Here is a 22,612-nt window from a genome sequence, read left to right on the forward strand (position 1 = left end):
GTTCTAATAAATATCCCCCCCCCCCCCTGCATTACATCATTATTTAGAATCAGACACATTGGTGACGACGACGACGAGGAGGACAGTGTTAGCACGACGACGAAAACGTTTACCGAAAACACCCTAGTGATTCTGCTTCGGACGCCCTGGAGATACGGGGTCCTTCCGAGGCACAAGCTTTGCGGCGGGAACGAGAACGCGAACGGAAGCCCAGAGCTCGCGAAGACCCAGCTCGTCGCGCAGCCGAAGCTGCAAACAAGAGAGTACGACGTCACGATGCCAACGTGCGTGCCGCCGAAGCGGAGGCAAAGAGACAAGCAAAAGCCGAAGTAGCCACGAAGGGCTTCACTAGGCAATTCGGGGAGAACGCATTTGGGTACAGTTGCTCTGCATGCGATCTCTTGTGGTTCAAGAATGACCTCACAGCGCTACCATTGACTTGTCATGCTTTGCTTCGACTAAAATTTCCAACTGCCGACCTTACCACCTTCCGCTTGTGTGCATCGTGTCTCTAGTCAGTCCACACCGTTGCAGGCGAAGGGCTTTCAGTTAGCTGTGCCTCTTGACGCGACTGCAAGAACCGCGCGGTCGGAGTGGCCATCTACATGCGAGACGGGGTCAACGCTTCACCCCAAGACCTCTTTGCTGACTGCGAAGACGTGGGTGAGATCTGTGCGGTGCAATTTGCGAGTGGACTCATCGTCGTGGCCGCCTACTTTAGCCCCACTGCAACAGTTTCGCGAGTTATTATAACATACCTCACATATACGCCTTAACAATCCGCATGCCATCGCCGACACTGCTTCTGTGGGACTTTAACATCGACGCAAAGGCCACCAACTTGATCACCGGTCTACAAAAAGCGCAGATGTTGCAACTCGAGAATACGGGCCGTAACAACCCCGAGAAACACTGCATTGATTTGGTCTTCCAAAATCGAAACCTTGTCGAGAATATCGACCTCACCATCATTCACTTCACAGATCACAAGGCAGTACTCGTCACTCTAAAGTAGTGCTCCATACATCAGTAATAAAAGTGTGGACATTCACCCACATCAACTGTCGCTGAAATTTGCGTTACACCACCGTAACTGTCCTGTGATCTTTCTTTTCTTTTCCTTTTTTTCATCACGGTCCGCACGCACCTTCACAGGCTTATTTGCCTGAAGGATGCTAGCTTCTGCGAGAATTCCCTGGCTTCAGTAATATAACAACTATGGAGACTTTTCACGTCGGAGGGAGTTTGCATTCATTCCAGAGGTGACGTCGATAGTCGTGTTCACCCCAAGAACGTGACGTGTCAGTCCCGCCCTTTGCTCTACGTCTCGACAAATAGTACGCCGACCCCGAACCCCGAACCTCCAGGAGCCCTATAGGCCGCACCTGGTGGCGCTGCAGTAATTTTTCTCCAGCGTAGGAATTCTGTTAGGGTTGATGGACTACATTTCATAGGTTGAACACGGGAGCCTCGCAGGCAACGACTTGCTGCCCCTTGATTTTGAGGCAGCGTTGAGTTCCGCCGAATTGACGTCAGCACCGAGGGCCACACATCGCGCGTCGTCGCTCAGCATAGTATTCTTAGTTGCATTCCAAGTGTATGTGCGCTTGCTTTACAAACCAAAGATGAAAACTAAAAATCGTAAAATGGAAGGACATACTTGCGTTTCCGTAAGATTTAGTGAACTGGAGAACTCCGCTCTTTCGGCAATTGACAGATACTGCTTGCAACGGAATTTGCGCTCCAATGCAAGCAACTGTTGCGTTGTGAACGGTGTCCGAGGCTTCCTGTTACTTTTATGTCTCCTCAGTTGACACTTGACAGGGGGCAGCATGGACATCTCACCGGGCTCTGAAATATAATTACGACATCGTGAATACGAATCAGGGAGGCGGTGCAATCCAGTACATTTTTGCAGTTGGTTCGGCTCGTCTCATTCAGAATCATCAGGAAATTATCACCTCGCCTAACAAATTACAGGCGTAAGCTCAATCGCGTATGCTTCATCAAGCTCGGCACTTGACCGCTTCTTACAGCTTAAGATGTAATCAGTGTGCACTTCTCGGTTGGTACATATTACCTGTCCTACAGAAACTTCGAACGAACTTAGAAATAACAGCTCGCCTCGAGGGCATGATGGCTTGAGGGAGATTTCAATGCATTTTAGTGGCTCTTGATGATGACGTCCCCAAAATAACGAGCAAACGCATGTCGACGTCGCATTACTCGTTTATTTGTCGCCCCCGGAAAACCAGATCGTGCATCAACACCTGACCTAGCGGCACGTTCTGCCCGGTGGCGAATTTTAATGTTCGGTCTAAACTTGATCCTGTGGCCGCTCATTCGTATTCTGTATCCCCGTTGACTGTCAATTGTAGGCGCTTCGTGTTGTCAGAAAGTGAATTTTCGACTCGACAAACAGCAAGTCAATCGGCACAAATGCGAGAGGGCGTTATCGAGCATTTTAGTAGCGTATGGTACTAGTGGATTTTGTTACGTACCTTGAATTCTATCGCGTCATGCACGGTTAAATAAACGTCCCCAGACACCCATGCACACTGTCCACTGCAAAAGTTTGTGGTTCTGAGAAATTCGCAGATGGCGTATCGTTGGCACCTTGTACACTAGTCGAAGATCATGTGCAGTCCGTCACATGTTAAAAGTAAATTTTACAGTTTTCCGTTGCTCACAAATTGGAGGGACAAACATCAGGTGCTACCCTCTGTACGTGATTTGGCAACTAATCGGGTATTATTTGTGCATTCAGGCTTTGCGACTTGTCAGTCAAGAACATAGAGCATACAAAAAGTACATCGCCAGTTGAAATGAATGTAAGTCTACTAGCCTTCTTTGGGATTGCATAGTTAGCGCTGGTATGTTTAGCCGATGCCTCGGCGGTACACCCAATGCAACCGACGTCTGACGTGTGGCAGGTTGGACTGCTGAAGAAAGTACTTTTAGAATAGAACACCTTCAGTCGGTGTTGCAGGCAAACGCAGGCGTGTCTGTGTGGGAGGGGTGGGTTGAATCATGGGCGTTCTGAGAGGGGGCGAGGAAAGCTGTGCCCCCCCCCCCCCCCCACTGGAGCTTCAAGATCACCTGTGGAAACTGTGATGTGATGTGATGTGAATAAAGAAAAAAATGGGGATGTGAGTTTCGACGAAGTCAAACTGGCTACCCCAGTACACTTAATACAGAAAGTTCAATCCGATGATGAGATGATGAAAACACAAAAGGATGATGTCCAGAGACGAACAGAGATGATAATGGAGTTCAACATGTAGGTCAAAAGTTCAAGAGCTGCGCCCAAGTTAGAGTAAAGTGGCGGAATCGCCGGGGGCACACACAGGACACATCACACATTCACCGTGTCATAGGATGTCCATAAGCCCGGTTGCATGCAAAAAGTCTTCAAGTGCCCTTAGCGCCTTGTCGGACGAAGGAGGACCTAACAGTTTCGTGATGTCGAAGGCTCGGGAGTCCACACGAGAGAGGCTTGCCTCTAATGCCCTTCGAGCATCGACGTATTTCTGACACCTGAGAAGGATGTGTTCTATATCCTCTGCAACGCCACACTCACTACAGTTCGGAGAGTCTCGCTTTCCGATTTTGAAGAGGAGACGTGCGCTGTACGGTACATTGAACCGTAGCCTATGTAGGACAGTTGTCGTTTGTCGCGTAAAGGAAGGTGGTACTCGAAAGCGTAACCCTGGGTCGACCTTGTACAGACGCGAATCCCGAGCCGATCATGTTAACCAGGAGGTATTGCACATTCGTTGTTTGAACTCGTTCAGCATTCGCCCCGCGTCACCCTTGGTGAAATAAATGGGCAACACCTGGGCGCGCGTGCGAAGAGCTGCACGCCGGGCTCTTCAACCTGTGGAAACTGCGCGCTCTTTACTCGGTGGTTGTCATGGTTTATACTCACATGTCGTCATATGTCGATCGTTTCGGTTGTCGTCATGCTGTCGTCTCATGGCTATTGGTTGCACGCTTTACGTCCCCTCCCCCACCCCTCCGAAAAATCTTTGCCCTCCCTTGAAAACAAAATCCTAGGAACAAGCAGAAGTTGAACATACTTAGAGAAACTGTCAATGTACACTTTTGGAAATATGGCCACCTCCAAATCACGAAAACCCTCCTGGCAAAGAAGCTCTGGTTACGGATAATACTGGTTGCAGATAGATAAATCGCATAATTGTTTAAATTCGTGATTTTTGCGGTTCACATTGATGTAGCATATGCACGTGTTTGTTTTATTTAGGAGCAGCGCGGGTCCGAATCTGACAGGGGATACTACCTTTCTCTTTTCTTGCTTACGAATCTCTCCATCCTCTTAGGTTAGGCTACTGATAATTCGTGGCTCTACGTCGTACGTGAGACAACTATGATCATGAGCGGCGCCACGGTGGTCGGCCCGTGGAATAATTTGCACACCTGAAGGTTTTAAGTGCGTGAAAATCTCAGCCCAGAGTACCCCGTACTCAACGTCTCTCGCGGAGGACGGCGTGTCAATTTGTATAGCGCTGGACAAAAGTTTACGGAACACGCTCCGGGGCATTCCTTCCTCAAAGTGACACGCTATCGGCGAATGGAACCGTACGGTCTTGCAAACAGGTGACTGGGTTACCTAGGCACATGTCTGTAAGTCCGTAGGGTGCCATTCGCTGCTAGAGTGTCACTCTGAGGAAGAAATGCGCCAGAGCATGTTCCGTAAACTTTTGTCCAGCACTACACTCACGAAATTTCTGGCGTCCTCGGCCAAGTTTGATCGTACGACTGCGTTATTCTACTGCCTTGCGTCATAAGGTTGACATGGAAATCATAGAGCCGAGCCTTATCAGACCGCCTAAGCTCCTTCGGAATATCTGAATAACGATCCTTCTTATATTCGCTCCTTACTCCACTCTCAAAATCAACGAGGAATGCAATTCGGGTGTACACCCTTTCCTATTGCGATAACTCATACGGACCGTACGTGCAGTATATCCCAATCCTTTATTGACACAAGAAAATAATACCGTATACGTGCTTGCCTCCACTGGTAGTGCAACAAATATAGCCAGGCCTCCGTGCTGCGTCATTTCTCCACGAAACCAGAGAGAGATTTCACGAGCTGATTTGAACGGTCTTCACATTCACACTCGAATCGAATGACACGAGAACGATGTTTGAAATATATCGCCAGATTAAGCAATGATCCGCAGAACGTTGCCAACCTCCAAATGAAGCCAAGATGTGCTTCCGTGCTTCTCTCCGTCATATAATAAATGGGGCGGTGAGCGAGCCAGAGCCGGTATCTCGGACGGCCATCGCAAGCATCATCTGCGGCGGCAGACGCTGGTCGGCAATACAAACGCGATTCCCGAGCAAACATCTATCTCCAGCTACGTGACCATATACTCGAGAAACTTTCTCTCTAATGGAAAGACAGCATTCCCGTATTATGCATTGGTGATTTATGGGGACACGCCGAAGAATCAATTAACAAGCAGCAGGACAAGTCATGATCGAGCTTCCAAGCATTCATCAAGAAATATATGATGGTTAAATTTATTTCGGAGTAATAAGTTTGGTGACTGCGCCTGAGATGCCTTTTAGTTTTTTTCTAGTTTGGCTGATCATGTAGTCGTGTACGACCTAACAACGACACTGGCGGGACATCTTTGTGCCCAGTATGTGACTCGATCCTAGGAAACATATTAAAAGAAATGTGATAAATAACACATACTCGTATCAGACGTACGATTGGCGAGTACAATTTCACAGCGACAAGTAATCAGTAAATATTACAAATCGCTCGTACAACACCTACCGTTGTCAAGTGTTTCTATGATTCATGTTGGTACTTTGTGCTTCCTGCGTGTGCAGCACATGCGAATGATTGCACGTGGTGTTTTCTCACCACAAAAACTTATTAGTGCAAGATACACGCACTGTGTAGGGTACGAGGTGCCATCGGAAGTTTCCGACACTGTATCGATTGCTCGGTGACCTTGAGAAATACAAGGTTCCCACACTAGGTGTCACTGCTGCATGATTCATGAGTTAATATGCAAGTCAGCGTCGACCGGATAGTAGCAAGACCAATATAGACGCGTTACTGTGTCAAGCAGTTGCCGGAGTGGAAGAGCCCGCAGTAACAGAGACCGTCAAAGGACAATGTGCATCGTGAGTTTTTCTCTCGCGTTCAAACAGTTCATGCAAACTTCTATGGCAAAATTTTGAGGCGGCTCAGAGGCAGTGTTCATCGCAAACGACTGGAACTATGGCACAAGCTTACTTGACTCCTTCACCACGACAATGCTTCCCTTATATTGCCAAAAAATAAAAATAGAAACGCAATAGCTTTTGGCAACCAACAACATGGCGATTGTCTCACAACCACCGTTTTCGACAGATTTCGCTCCCGGTGCCTTTTGGTCCCAAATTGAAACTGAAGTCCAATGGACGAGGTCTCAACACAGTAGAAGAGAATGAAACCGAATCACTGGAACCACATGGCACACTACTGCAAAGATACTTCCACGAAGCTTTTGAAGCATGTTAGAAGCAGCCCGGGCCGCTGGATAAAGTCACAAGGAGACTATTAGGGGATGAAGGCCTAAGGCAAACCTGAGTCCTACATATTTCGTATAGCACTTCTTAGTTAGTTTGTTTGGAAGCTCAGTTAAGCGTGTCAAGCCCAACATACGAGGGGCGTTCAAGTCAAACTGGGATTTTCTGTCTCCTGAGTGTACAAATGGCTCGAGCTACTTCTTTTTCGTCATTTTCACACGCGACAGGCCTCCGCGTTCACTCCGTGGTGGTCCAAAGTTTGTGCAAAACAGAATACACGTGGTGGACAAGATGGCCAACAACGAGGTGAGCGCGCACATCGAACAGTGATTTGTCATGAAGCTTCTCGTGAATGAATGCGTAAAGTCATCTGAAATTCACAGAAAACTTCAGGCTCAGTATGGTCACGATACACTTAGCCGCAGCAAAGCGTCTGAGTGGTGCAAACGGTTCCGAGACGGCCGTACATCAGTGCTGGGCGATCCCGGTCGGGGCGGCTCAGAGTCCAGTGTCAGAGTTCCTGAGAACATCCAACCTGTGGAGCGCCCGATCCTCAAGGACCGACGGATAACATGTCTCGATATCAATAGTGCATATAGTACTATAAGAGAGAGAGAAATACATGATGACGATGATATGGGGATGACTTCCGCACATTGAGCAGAATGCTACCCCCTTGCTATTGGGGGAAAATGAGAGGATGGTGATGAGGATGATGCTGACGACGCTGACAGGGTTTTAGAGAGAGTCGATCAGGCCGGTAGTTTGCAAGAATTTGATGAAGGGTCGCAGGACGGACATCTGCTTTCGTGTGTCCCATGGTCCCAAAATGAGTCTGAGGTCAAGGGGTCGGCTGTCAATCCGCGAAAAGTCGTTTGCCAACAAGTGACGCTCCCTCCTATAAGTGGCACATGCGATGATCACATGGTCCGCGGTCGCTGGCACACCAAGCTCCGGGCACAAGGGACTACTGGCACACCCTATCTGGTAACGGTAGTACGGCGTAAAGGCAACATTCAGCCGTAAGCGATGTAGGAGGGACTTAATGACGCGCGGTAAAGATGTCGGTAAGCGACACGAGAATGTTGGGTCCACAATTCCCAGTATGGCACTGACCGGGACATCCCGACGCCATTGTTCGACGGATGAGGAGGCAGCCCAGTCACGAAGAAGGGACCGTCTGTCCCCCCTCGGGAGAACAATCGGGACACACTTGCCCTGGTGGTGAGCGGCCGCAGCCGCAGCGTCGGCAACGTGGTTGCCAGAGATTCCGCAATGACCCGGAATCAATTGAAAAGCGATGGTGTGGCCGTGGGCAGTTATGGACTTCAGTAGGCGTAGAATGTTTATCACAAGTGTGGCCAGTGAGCCGCGGAGACCTGAGGTTTTCAAGCATCGAAGAGCTGACTTGGAGTCCGTACAGACAACCCATCGCCGTGGGTCGCAGGTGGCCGCATATTGTAAAAACAGCAGGATTCCGTACAGCTCGGCTGAGGTCGAAGAGGTGCGATGGGACAACCGGCAGCCCCGGGTGAGCGGTATCGAGGGTACCACAAAAGATGAGGATGACGAAGTTTTCGTTGAGGAGCCATCCGTGAAGACCGTGCAGAACCCGTCGTATGCGGTGCCGATGAAATCCATAGTCAGTTGCTGTAGTACGAGGTCGGGGTAACTCCGTGATCCCTGGGACAGAGGCGGTGACGCTTGGCGACGGAAGTGTCCACGGGGCCGTGCTTTCAGCGGCGGGGCTGATCACGAATTTCGGAACGCGGGATTTGAATGACATTATACATCCGTGGATCGGCGTGCTGCGCCTTGCCCGAAGTTTACGGATGAGCGGGTGGTGGCGATGGTGTGCCATCAGGCGGAGATACTGGCGCACAGTTTCTGTGTTTCGGAGAACTTCAAATAGTACATAGTACATATAAATAGTACATATTACTGCCAGGTTCTCGGGGATGTGCATAAGGCGCTGAAGCAAAAGCGGCCGGGCCTCATCAGCAAAGGAGTTCTCCTCCTACAGGACAATGCACGCCCGCATACCGCGCATCTCACGACACGCACCTTACAGGAACTTGGCTGGGAGCTGCTCCCATATCCCCCTTACAGTCCAGACCTCGCCCCCAGCGATTTCCATCTCTTCGGACCGCCGGCGTTCCTTGGGAGCCGCCACTTCAGCTGCGACGACGACGTCAAGAATATACGGTCCGATCATGGCTGCTACGCGCCGGTAAGGATTTCTACGCTGCTGGCATCCAAGCCCTCCTGAAATGCTGGGACACGAGCATTAGTGCAGCTGGGGATTACGTTGAAAAAGAAAACTAATTTCTCGTCTGTAAGTTCATTTTACTTTTGCGAAAAATGAAAAGTCCCAGTTTGACTTGAACGCCCCTCGTATATTCCTTGTGTCTGCAATTGTCTATAGTATACGAACTATGCTATAGACATATGAGAGCGCCACCGCCACAACAAGCACGCAAAGAAGCGTCAATAACAAATCCAGGAAGAATCGATAATAAATATATACAAAAATAAATTACTTCGACAAGAACCATGGCAACTACAATCGACTATGAGACGAACCTGAACTTAATTGGAACACTAATGCCAGTTCTACAAACAACAACTGGGAACACACTGCCTAAGAAAAACTATCCGTGTATCTGATCCATCAACTCTCCCATATCTACATAATGGGTAATGAGGACGTGTATATAACACTTGGTCATGATGCTGTTTGAAAGCAAGCAAACAAAAAAGCGGTATTAACAATTCTCATAAGAATGACGATAGCGATGAGTGACAAATAGGATAGGCGACAGTACTCCCAATCACCGTGCTCGAAAAAACAAGAAAATTGCAATCGGCGACCTTCAGGTGACCAACGAATTTGCGCGCCTCATTGCGGAACGGAAACGCCAGGCGGCAAACCGTTTCTATTTAATTCTCACCTCGGCAGAGCGGCGCACTAATGTCTACCGCACTGCTGCCGGCATGTTATTAGCGCCGTTCACCACGAACAGAGGGCGCGGAATTTGCCAAGCAAAGCACCAACCTAATTGTATTTCATTAAAAAAGTGAGTCGACAGCGACGAATGGTGCGATTTCAGAAAGCCCACCAACTGACAGCAGGCGATTTCTCAAGGCACACTCAACGCCGACTCCGCTTTATAGGCAAACGGCGGTTCATCGCGGCAGCAAGAAAAGAAACGCACCGGCCGCGTATAGGAAACAAGACGGGAAATGAAGCGTGCTCACCAGCCTCAGCTAAGCCTAATCTTGATTAAACATCTTCCTCTTGTAGAGATTACGAATAAGCGCAAGTCACGCATTCGAAACAAAGATGCGCCGCGTCTGCATGGATGGGAACTTGCTCCTTTTTATTTTATTAAGGCGGCAATCTATCTGACACGATTGATTATAAATTTGACTTGTCAAATCGAAGCGATTCTTCAAATGAAGATTAATTACGGCCCTTAGCTTGTTCCTGTCGGAGATCTAGCAAGTGGTTCAGTGTCCTTTCGGAAGGGATGAAAGGTAATTGCATATATGCTTGATGGCGGATACCTCATGGAGGGGGTCGGCTCCCGGTGCTGTGCTCCGCTATCGGCACGTGATAGGGATTTTGTTTCGCCCAGTATCAGCTACCGGTTCGAAGCTTTTTGCCGAAAGTAAAGGACGTTATCAAAAGCGGTGGCACTCGTCCAAAAAATGTTCGATAAGATTTTACATCGTGGGGGGGGACGGGGGACGTAAGCTTTCTTGCAAGGAGATTACAACTTGTCTTCTAAGAAACAAGCTGTAAGCCTTTTGGCAAACAGGTCAGTGTCATGGCACCTAAGTAGCGGTATGCGTCCTATAGCGAGATGGATTGCTCGCTGTGCTAGGTGGCGGGTCCCGTTCCCAAGCAACTGTTAGCTCAGCCGAGTCTTTTCCAACTTATCGTCTTTCCAGGTTAGTGGTGTACGTTGGAGTTTGGTGTTTGTAAGGAAAAGTGTGGGAATACATCGACTGAGTGCTGCTTTCGACAGGGCACTTGACAGAATAAAGCGACTTGTTCAACATGGCGTATTAAAATAGAGGTAATTTCATCGAGTCTGAGGAACGTTGACACAAAACGAAGAGGACGACGCAAGATTCAAACATAACATTGAGCCTTCTGTTGTCCTCTTTTTGAATGTGTGTACCTCGGACCCAACGGAAATTTGCCTTTATCAACACTACACTAGTTCGGTTGTATGTACCTACTTTTAATTTATTTTTCGATAGCGTTTTTACGTTTGTAACAACTTCTATGCGAGCTTCTACGTCTCTTGTATTCTATAACTTCCAAATAATTATCCCTGTTGTTCTGTTGTTGCTCGTCCACCCTAAAGTCACTGCATTGGGGAATCCCCAATCCAGTGACTTTAGTCCACCCTTCCCCGCCTCGCTTTCATATGTAATTTCAGCATATCTGAATGTCAGAGCAATCTTCACCATGTAGTTTTTATCTGAACAGTCAAGAGTGAAAAATAACAACAGGCACAACCGACGTACCTGTCACAGGAAGAAAGATCCCAAGGTTCAATTCAGTTCAATTTATTTCCCATTCAGTACAAATGGGCGGGGTCGCGGAAACAACCTGCCGAGCCCGCCGACTCCGGCCCGGGTTCGAACCCCGCCGATGACTCCAGCGACTTGGTGGCAGGGTACGAGTTGCTTACGCCGTCTTCCGCGAGAGACATTAAAGTACGGTGTCCCGTGTGCTGAGCTTCCGGCGTACGTTATAGAACCTTCAGGTGGGCAAAATTAATTCACAGACCGACCACTGTGAAGTCGCTCATGATCATAGTTGTCGCGCAGTTTTTTTTTAACCAACCAGCGAATATATTTGGGAGCGTCTGCAATACGCCACTGTGGAAGCGAACACGCATCCACGGGGCTTTATACAGTGTAGTCAACAAATAGTATATTTCCAGTACTAAGTATAGCATTCCGAAGGTAAAAAATTAACCAAATGAGGCGACCTAGGAATCCAGTTCTGCAAGCCCACGCTTTTTATGTATGTTTTCTCCCTCCATTCATTTGTACACAAATGGGAGCTAGTTAATAGCGACCCGTTAGTTTCCCTTCTGGGTGGCGGTACAAACAGGTCATGAAAAATGAGTCTGTATAATTGGCAATTTGAAAAGTGGTTTCACGCGTACAGGCGATAATCGCTCTGACCTCTGGTCGTGTAATCACTTTACGAGGGAGCCTCAGCAAGTCTTAGGAAGCACGTTTTCAATCGAGAGACGCCTCGTAGAGGTGAGGGCACATCCCGCATTTTCGCCGGCTCACGCGCCACTTGTGGCTCTGACTGCTTTCCGTTCGTCTCCAAGTTCTTTTAGCTTAGCCACCGCAGGCTGCATTATAAAGGAGGTGAGACGTCTCTCTGTGGCTCTCTACAGTGCAATGTGTTCCGAAGGGTGTCCCGTTCGGTTCCCTCAGCGCTTACGTGAACGACGAGGAAACAGGCGTCGAGGTTTAAATAGGTAACCGGTGACGTCCGTCTCATTATTGAGAAGTAATCGTGACGTTTGTCGTGACGACGATGCCGACGCAACGCGGCCAGCCTCATCATCATCGCAACCGCGCGCCACGCTCGGCAATCAGTTCCGTTGAGCGCACAGTCCAGACCAGCCGGTCGCGCTGATCCCGAAATAAAACCCGTCTCCTCTTACGTCGGCCAGGCCTCATTCTTCTCCCTCAATTGGTGACCCGGACGTGATTTGAACACGCAACCTTCTCACGCAGGTCAAGCATCCCATCATTGGCGCCGATTTTTTGGCACATTTTTGCCTTCTCGTCGATATGAACCGACGCCGCCTTTTGGACACTCAGACGAACCTTACAGTGTATGGCATTCCGTCTTCCCCATCTATGCTAAGTCCCGTACTGGTCCGCCCAGCTCCCAAATCTAGATTTGAAGCTATCGTCCGAAGTTTTCCAAACCTCGCACCGTCCCCCAACACCGAACGCCCAGTCAAGCACGACGTCCAGCATTACATTGCCACGACAGGGCCTCCGGTATACGCTCGAGCTCGCCGCCTCGCTCCTGAGAAGCTTCGCGTCGCTCGACAGGAATTTCAACATATGCTGGACCGCGGACTGATTCGACCGTCATCCAGCACTTGGGCATCTCCACTCCACCTCGTTCCGAAAAAGACCGGAGATTGGCGCCCGTGTGGCGATTATAGAGCCCTGAACAAAGTAACCATCCCAGACCGTTACCCGCTGCCCAATCTCCGAGACTTTGCAGCCAACCTACATGGTGCAACCTGCTTCTCAAAAATCGATCTTGTGCGCGCGTATCATCAAATCCCTGTAGCTCCCGAAGACATCCCAAAAACGGCGATCATCACCCCATTTGGGCTATTTGAGTTCGTTCGCATGCCATTCGGACTCCGCAACGCCGCCCAATCATTTCAGCGTTTTGTCGACCAAGTACTTCGCGGCCTGGATTTCTGCTTCGCATATTTGGACGACATTCTCATCGCAAGCACATCCGAAGCAGAGCATGAACAGCACCTCCGGTTGCTCTGCGAACGACTCGATGCTCATGGCATTGTCATTAACATGGCCAAGAGTGAATTTGCTGTCTCACAACTCGACTTTCTCGGCCACCACGTCGACAGGCACGGTATCACCCCTCTCCAGTGCAAAGTGGAAGCCATCCAGAAGTTCCCCGCCCCAACCAACCTTCGGCAGCTGCGGGAATTTCTAGGGCTGGTAAATTTTTACCGCCGGTTTATTCCTGGATGTGCGCAGATTTTACAGCCATTGCACGACCTTCTTCGTCACAAACGCGCTGCAGCCCCTACTTTCGCCTGGACGGACTCTGCCGCCGCTGCATTCGCTGAACTCAAGGACAAGCTATCTCGTGCCACGCTTCTCGTCCACCCGAAACCGGACGCTCCCACAAGCATCATGGTTGATGCGTCGAACACCGCTGTAGGCGCTGTCCTGCAACAACACCTCGCAGGTCAATGGTCCCCGCTCGAGTTCTTCTCTAAATCACTATCACCACGAGAAACCCGCTACAGTACCTTCGGCAGGGAACTCCTCGCTATCTACCTCGCCATCAAGCAGTTCAGATTCTTCGTTGAAGGCCGCCCATTTTTCGTGCTCACAGATCACAAACCGCTCACCTTCGCTCTGTCAACTAATGCAGTTGGTTACTCTCCTCGTGAACTCCGACAACTCGCCTTTATTTCCGAGTTCACTTCAGACATCCGTCACGTTCATGGACGGGACAATGCTGTCGCCGACGCTCTCTCTCGCGTCCACATCAACAGCCTCCACGTTCCTGGCCTCCTCCGAGTCGATTTCGCTGTCATGGCTACCCATCAGGAATGTCAGGAGCTCGCTGACCTACGTTCGTCATCCTCCTTACGTTTCGAAGAACGTTCTGTCCCATATTCAGACACCCGTCTCGTCTGCGACACGTCCACCGGCTCTCCACGACCATTTGTCCCGCACAATTTTCGTCGTCTCATTTTCGACGCCCTTCATGGTCTGTCTCACCCAGGAGTTCGGGCCACTCAAAAGCTCATCACCGCACGATTTGTTTGGTCCAAGATGAACGCCGACATCAGAGCCTGGACACGAGCATGCATTCACTGTCAGCAAACGAAAATTCAGCGCCACACCATCACACCTGTGTCAAGCATACCACTTCCCACACGTCGTTTTGACCACATTCATCTGGACCTTGTGGGCCCCCTACCACCATCCAACGGGTTCACGTACCTGCTTACTTGCGTAGACAGGTTCACCCGTTGGCCCGAAGCGTTCCCCATACAGGACATCACTGCAGCAGTCGTCGCTCAAGCTTTCGTCGCCGGTTGGATAGCGCGTTTCGGCGTCCCCACCACCATCACTACAGATCGCGGACGCCAGTTCGAGTCTCGCCTATTCGCCGACCTCATGAAGACCCTAGGAATAACTCGAGTACGCACGACTGCCTACCACCCTGCAGCCAACGGGATGGTGGAACGTTTTCACCGTCAGTTGAAAACCTCTCTCCGCGCACACCACTCAACTCGTTGGACCGAGACCTTGCCAATGGTCCTCCTTGGTATTCGGTCCGCCTTGAAGACCGACCTCCAATGCTCGTCAGCCGAATTAGTGTACGGTGACACCCTACGTTTACCCGGCGAATTCTTGCAAAGCTCTTCATCGCGACTCTGCACCGGCCTTCCCGACCCGCAGCAGTACGCCGAGGCCCTCCGCGACATCATGGCCAAACTACGCCCTGTACCCCCCCGGACACCACCTACCACCCACGTTTTCGTCAGTCAAGACCTGAAGACGTGCACCCATGTCTTTGTGCGCCGCGATGCCCTCCGGAAGCCCCTCGATCCTCGCTACGATGGCCCTTACCTCGTCGTCAAGCGTAACATCAAGACCTACGTCGTCGACGTCGGACGACGTCACGACGTCATCACTATCGACAGGCTGAAGCCAGCTTACATCGCGGACCCACCACCTCTGGCTACTGTGACCTCGTCAGCCCCTCTGCACCACCCGGTTCCCCCTGCCGCTCCCACCCTACCATGCAAATCCAGGCGACCTCACGTGCACTGGTCGACCCACCTGGTGACCAGCCACTTTTATCCCACGGACTCCGTCCACTCAGAGGGGGGGAGCCATGTCGTGACGACGATGCCGACGCAACGCGGCCAGCCTCATCATCATCGCAACCGCGCGCCACGCTCGGCAATCAGTTCCGTTGAGCGCACAGTCCAGACCAGCCGGTCGCGCTGATCCCGAAATAAAACCCGTCTCCTCTTACGTCGGCCAGGCCTCATTCTTCTCCCTCACGTTTAATGGCAAAAACGCTAATGGATTGGTGACAAGAAATGCTTTTATTTATTTATTCGGATACCTACATTCGCAGGAAAGGCATTACAGTAGGGGGTATAAGAAAAGGAACATGACAATATAAACTAATGTTATATATGAGTTTATATTATGAGCGTGATGAGTGTAATATGAGTGTAATGTTGTATATCATGAGAATTTCCAGAATTTGCGTTCAGAAAAGGCGTCCCCGAGGGCTCCGTGAGGGGTTGTCCGTATTACTACTGTTAGGTTTCGTAAAGTATTTATCGGTGTGTCTATCTCTCAGTATCTATCTGTCTCTGGGAGAACCCTCTGAGCTCTGCAACGTGCGCGAGTGCCCTGTGCAGAGCACGCCTCACCACAAACCTCTGTCTTGAGATTTCGGCGCAATTAGTCCCGTTAAAAAACGTAATTAATTTCTTCAATTAATTAAGAGAATTAATTTGAAAAGAATAATTTCGAAATTAATCCCACGACCGACCACTGTGCCGTCGCTCATACGATCATATAGGAGTCTCGCCACGTAAAAGCCACGAATTATTAATTACTCATCGTAACTGTCGTGGTCAGCAAGCCACCATGGCGTACCCATTGGGCGGTGAAGCTCATAACAAAAAGTACATGTAAAGTGAACCGCTTCCGAAATGTTGCTGATGCCATCGTTACCGTGAGCCGCCACTTCTGCACGAAGCGCCGGATAGCCAAATCACATTCGGCGTGCTCACGACATGCTTCGGGTTGTACACACTCACAACCAGTGCTACATCACCCAAAGGAATGCATGCTTGTTATCTGTTCAGAGCGAGTAGACAGATATCAGATAAAGGAAGGTTAAAAATTAGGCAGGTTGGTACATGATGTAAGACTAACAATATACCCCCCCAGTGCTGGGTAAAAGCGATAAAAGCAAAGGCAGCACAGACACAAGACACGCACTGAAAGCTTTTATCGCGTTTTGTTAGTCTTACATCAGATATCAGGTAGACTTCTGATTAGTTAAATGCAGTGCGGGCATACCCAAGCAGCACAATGTACCGAAAGTCGAGTGCAATAGGGGTGGACGGGTAGGTGGAAGGCCTTGAACAGCCTCGTGGAACTAAAGAACATCGATAAGGCACATACCGTCCACCCCTATTGCACTCGACTTTCAGTACATTGTGCTGCTTGGGTAGCTGTGCATTTCGGGCCTCGAAAGTCACGATCACACTCATCTGATAAGGCGCGAGTTCAGCCGCGGCTACGAACTCACGTGAAGGTCGACATGGCGTGCTGGTGAGCTATAGATCAAGCCGCGTATTAGTGCACTCACCGGATAACATCACACCTGCTCTGTTTACAAGTGTGATGTTATCTGGTGAGTGCGCTAATATACGGCATGATCACGCTCACCAGCACGCCATGTCGACCTTCACCTGAGTTCGTAGCCTCGGCTGAACTCACGCCTTATCTTACATGTAACATCACGGTACCATATCATACCACGCCTTATCAGGTGATTGTGATCGTGAGTTTCAAGGCCCGAAATGCCGAGCTATGAGTGCGAGTCTCAGTGCGGTGGTCAATAGCAGGTGTGGGCTTTGTGGAGGAGAAGCGTCGATGTGAGTAGAGAGAAAGGTAGACAGGATTAGTTTGCTTGTAATACTGAGGAAAGATACAGAAACGCAGAGCAAGCTAAGAATGGTGGAAATATTGAAAAGCTGAGAATTATATCTACACTTTTGCATTTTACTGCAGGCAAAGCTGTAGGACGTCTGACAGGAAGCGAATTCCAAGAAAATCTCAGTTTCGCCCAGGAAACAGGTGGACAGCCGTTTCTTGCAAATCAAGAAAATCACATCCGTTCAGGCGTAAGTGACGCGAGTTTTATTTAGTCGAAGTTCTGGTAAGCCTTGATAGGCACGTACAAGATAAGCCGTGTATAGATTTTTTATTATTATTCTGTGTTAGCGCCGCGAAGCAACTGTGGCTATGAGTGGCGTACAGATGTGGACAGATGGAGAGAGGACAGCAGGAAGGAGTGGGGGACAGGGGGGTTAGTATGCGTCCTCGGCCGACCCTTGTACAGATGCACTCTGAAGTCACTGAATGCGCTTCGCTTCTTTGAGATGCTTGGAGAACGTCGTATTTCCATGACAATGTTGATTATTTCGTTGACTCATCTGCAAGGTTCGCGAAATAAGATAACAAAAACAATAAATCGTGAAAATCGAGAGTTTCTACTTGTGCGCCGTAAAACGTCTAGCATTCTCTTGTTTACAGGTTATTTTCTGTTCGTCATTCCTATCGGAGCTGAAAATATCAATTTCTGTCAGCCTAAAAACTTATCTGGGACAGCTTTAAACCAGACGCTATTTTTCTCGGGGTGGTAGTGGAAGAAAAAATCAGAAGCTCTTGCTTGGCGTGATATGATCACCGAAACGTTTTCGCTCTTGTTTTCAAGCCTGAGTACTGGGTGTCCAGCGCATTGTTATGTCGGATTTTATGCCGTTTTGGGATCCAAATTGCAATTGCTGCTGATATTCTGAAAGATTTCAAGAAAAGTTATGTCTCGCGAGCTTTGACATGTGGCTGACAATATACGGCTAGCAGGTCCTCATATAGGTGCGACCAACCTCTCCGTATACTATTCCCGTTTACGTATCCCCCCATCCCCCGGTATACGACAAACCTCCAAACTAGAATGTCTGTCAGAGACGGCACCGAAAGCACACTTCAGATGGGACTAGCAATACAAAGGGTACAATCAGATACAGCCGTGGGATTCTGAAATGGAAACTGATTGACAAGCCTACAGCTTTTTGGGAGTGAGGCTTGTTTCCATCTCCGACGCTAGTTATCTCAATCAACCACAACGAACTTGTTATCGCCCTTACAATTCACCGAGCTATGAAGCGTTATTGTGCATGTATTATACACGCGCTATAGGTCGTCGCGTTGTCATCGTTGCTATAGTGGTGTGTTAGTAGTAGTGAGGGTTGTAAACGTCCGGTACTATTCACTAACAGTCCTCACTGAAAGGTAGAAAATCCACTGTCTACTAATCCGAGACTGTTCTACTTCCGGGTAGTCCTCGCTGCACCAGTGCTGACAGCGCACTGCAGAAAGCGTGAGGCCAGGGGCAGGCCACTGATTGGTTGCACGTGCACTATACAAGATAGAGGATGAGCAGTATTTTTTATTGAGGTTCAATAGGAGGAGAGAATGCACAAACACCCGATCTTGCGAACGTGTCCCCTGTCCGAAAGTTATATTCTGGACCCCCTGTTGTGATGTCACACGCTTGCTGAGCTGGCGGTGCACAAAATTAGCAAAAAGGAATAGGCTCACGGGTGTACCAGCACAGTTGGGGAGGAATGACACCAACGCATTTGTCTAACCTCAACAAGGTGAATAACATGAACAGCAAAAGTAACACGAACATCAGCAACACGATTAGCAAAGATAAGTGTGGTGCTGACAATTGATGGATGGCGTAGAACTGTGCATTGTCCCCCGGCTATCGCACAAATAATAGATTTGCTCGCTTTGCCTTATTTTGCATCAATAAACCCATGCCATATATTGTTCTCTAACTACAGCGGTGAAGCGCGTGAAACACGTGAAAATACGAATTCATGTCGACTTTACGCATCGTCATGGTTCTAGTATGCCGGCTGATGCAGCCAGCAATATGTTGGCCGAATAGCTGTTGTAGCGAAGTCAACCAGAAAATTTCCAATTTCGCCGGGCCAGCACCTTTGTCTGCATGAGCTCAGCTTGAGAACTCCATTGTCCCTTTAGAGAATCTCGCTTTTCGACATGATGAATAAGATGTATTTGAAGAGCTATTTTCGTTTCCAAGTGACGCCTCGGAGTTGGCTGTTTGTTACGGCAAACTTGATTCTGCTTCACCTGTCAGTTGGTCCATTGCTCAGTCGCAATTTAGGCTCGTCGGGAAGCCTCAGTAAGTTGACTTATATGTAATCACTTACGTGTATATACGTTTGTAGGGTTGTGAGATGATTACCCGTTTATTTATTCTTTTGTGCTTTGCACGCTTGAAAAAACGCGATAGTTGTTTTGCGAAACTCCACCTCGTCTACGCGAAAAGAAATTTATTACCTGCCATTAGGTACTTTTCGCGCTGCTCCCTACCTCTCACTTCCGCTATTCTGATGTAGTTATTAAAGTAAAGCGATGCCTTCTTGGAAGTGTCACATCCGTTGTTGTCAACGCCCTGGAGGAAAATGTTTCCATTTGTGTGGATATCGTATTTAATGTGTTCCCGGGTCAGAAACACTTGAAGCTTTTTAGCTCAAGCCGCACTCACAGGTTGTTAGAAACAATGTAGTCTATTGGCAAACTTACTTGATTATAAGACTGGGTATATTATTCATTGTGAGCAGTTCCCCCACACTCCGCTTCTTTTACTTCTTGTATCCCCCGATCAATTATATCTTGTCAACGCTTGAAATCCTAGACCGTCGGGGTTGAGGCAAAGATATCCCGTCGCCGCGCCAAAAGACTGAAAGGATGGTTGAGGTAGACAAGCACAATTACCAGCAGTTCTGTGACTGCCATGCATCTGAACCAGAGGCGGAAAGCTCTGCCATGTAAATGCTTATGAAAGTCAGAGTTGAATGAGGAACTCGTGGAACACTAGGCTTTTTTTTTTTTTTTTTTTTTTTGTCGACCACATTCTTACAATGTCAGACTGCTTCAGTGTTTGTCTGCGTAACTTGAATAACATTTTACGTCTTATATTTCTTAAAATCGTGTGTATTTATATTGACGAAAGGTTTAGTCTTGGTTCCTGCAGTGTTATCGACATGATATTAAAAAAAGCTCTGCCATGTAAATGCTTATGAAAGTCAGAGTTGAATGAGGAGCTCGTGGAACACCAGGCTTTTTTTTTTTTGTCGACCACATTCTTACAATGTCAGACTGCTTCAGTGTTTGTCTGCGTAACTTGAATAACATTTTACGTCTTATATTTCTTAAATTCGTGTGTATTTATATTGACGAAAGGTTTAGTCTTGGTTCCTGCAGTGTTATCGACATGATACTAAATCCCACAACTTGACTAGTGTGTCATACAAGTGCCCAGAAATTGAGGTATTTAGAGGAGAGCATGGAATAACATGAAAGGTATCCTATGAGAGGTACTGTGAAATGTATATTACATATTTTATCACTCGCATCCGTAAATAACTTTTTGTTCGCTTCGCAAATATACAGTAATCGTTAGCAACAGCAGTTGTATTCGCAGACTTCTATCCATCCATGTGTGTTGTGTTTTTGCCTAACGTTCTGGTGATGTCTCACTGACTCCACTGACTATCGGCCCCTATCCAGCGTCGTTCATCACCTCATCATCAGGACACATCTCATTCTGCCCATTGTGCCTTGGGGCAGTGGGCCGCGCCTCATGTGGCGAATTTCCCCATTCATCATCATTAATTTATCTGTTGTTGTTGTTTACATCATGTGGTCAACGAAGCGAAGGTGCACTGGGATCAAGTAGAGTTGTTGAATTGCGACGCAGAAAAGTGATGCGTAACTAAAGTCCGATATTGGGGGAAAAATTATAGTTTACTTCTCCTAATTCCTCAGGATAATTCGATACCGTCCTGAAAGTGATTTCCATCGTGTAGCGCAGAGGACACGCCCTCACTGGCTTCATAGCTAAGGACGTCACACCGCCGAACGCCCCCTGGTCTCTGCCTGTGCCACCCACCTTCGCACGTCTTCCAGACCTCCAGGACCGCAGAGATTAGGTTCCCCTCAAGTCCTTCGAGCCCATTTTTATGCTCTGATAGACGCGAAGGTTTCTACCTCCGCCGCAGCATACACCGATGGCGCATCTCGAAATGGCAAGTCCGCGTCGACATTCGTCATCCCATCCGAAGGCGTAGTGGAAGGACGTCGCCTTTCGCATCAAACCTCATCCACAGCTGCGGAACTCTATGCCATACTTTGCTTTCTGCAGCACATCGTTCACTTTACCCCGCGGGATTGGGTCGTATTCACTGACTCAACATCTGCGCTGCAAGCAGTTGAAAATTCTGGCATCCGAGGCTCATCCGCACCGTTGGTTATGGATGTGTTAATGGCTTACAAACTTGTCTACGAAGCAGGGCACAGGCTGGTTCTCCAATGGGTTCCAGCCCATTACGGTGCCGAAGGCAATGAACAGGCCGACAGCGCCGCAGAAGCAGCTCTCGCGTCTCGGAGACGGACGCGTATTGCGCTGCTGAGAGGAGATCGTCGGTCCGTACTTCGACGCCTCGTGACTCCTCTTGTTACCCGCCAATGGACCGCTGACATTCACACCCCAGTCATGCTGAGCAGAGTTGATCCAGCGCTCGGTTTCCGCATGCCTCGACATATTTCTCGTCAAGATGCCGCATTAGTTCATCGAATGCGCCTCGACGTGGCTTTCACAGCACAGTGGCGTTACCGCTTGAGGCAAGTTGACTCTCCCCACTGCAGTCACTGTGGTGCTGTAGAAGATCTAGAGCACATTCTTCTCCATTGCCCACACTACCAACCTTCCCGAACCGTACTCTCCGGGTCTCTTAACGAGCTAGGCTCTCGCCCTCCCCCCCCCTCTCTCTCTCACAAAATTGCTTGGTCACTGGCCACATCCAGCCCACCAATCGGCCCTCAAAGCTCTCTTCACCTTTCTGGATACCATAGGACTTCGATCCTTATTGTGAAGGGGCTCATTATTTCATTCCACGCATCACCACCAGCAATGGGGTAGAGTATCGCCCTTGGCGATGAAACTCCCCAGTCATCATCTTGTAATAAAGTTGTTGTTGTTCTAGTTTCCGTACCGAATAGAAAATACTGAAAAAGGAGTGAGGATTAGAAGCGTACACACGCTCTGAAGAGTATTGACTAAGATGCTAACAGCAAGAACAGATACATGATGATAATGGTGACACGAGGTGGTTCCCCTACGACAGTGGTTCCCAAACTTCGCCGCCCCGCGGCCCACAAAAATATAGACCCCCCCCCCCCACCCCCCACCCCCGGATTCCCTCGTCGCGATGCCGGACATCATTCCGATCTCAGCGCATGAACGTTAGACAAAAGGACACACTGACATTTTATTGGAGCTATATTCAGAATGAGTTCTCTGGGCCTAAAAGTCTTGCACAACGGCATGCTGCACAACTGCATGCTTCGCTCACCAACAACG

At 48.9% G+C, this 22,612-nt stretch overlaps 1 protein-coding gene across 1 annotated transcript in view; it reads right to left on the reverse strand.

Moving 5' to 3' along the window:
• The window catches only part of LOC135397532 (homeobox protein MSX-2-like), a 31,578-nt gene that overhangs the window by 1,744 nt on the left and 7,222 nt on the right, over positions 1-22,612 (reverse strand). The window contains exon 2 of the mRNA XM_064629131.1: positions 1,661-1,851. Within this exon, the coding sequence (XP_064485201.1) occupies positions 1,661-1,851 (191 nt within the window). The remainder of the gene's footprint in view (positions 1-1,660; positions 1,852-22,612) is intronic.

Source organism: Ornithodoros turicata, chromosome 1 (assembly GCF_037126465.1).
Source record: "Ornithodoros turicata isolate Travis chromosome 1, ASM3712646v1, whole genome shotgun sequence".
Taxonomy (NCBI): Eukaryota; Metazoa; Arthropoda; class Arachnida; order Ixodida; family Argasidae; genus Ornithodoros; species Ornithodoros turicata.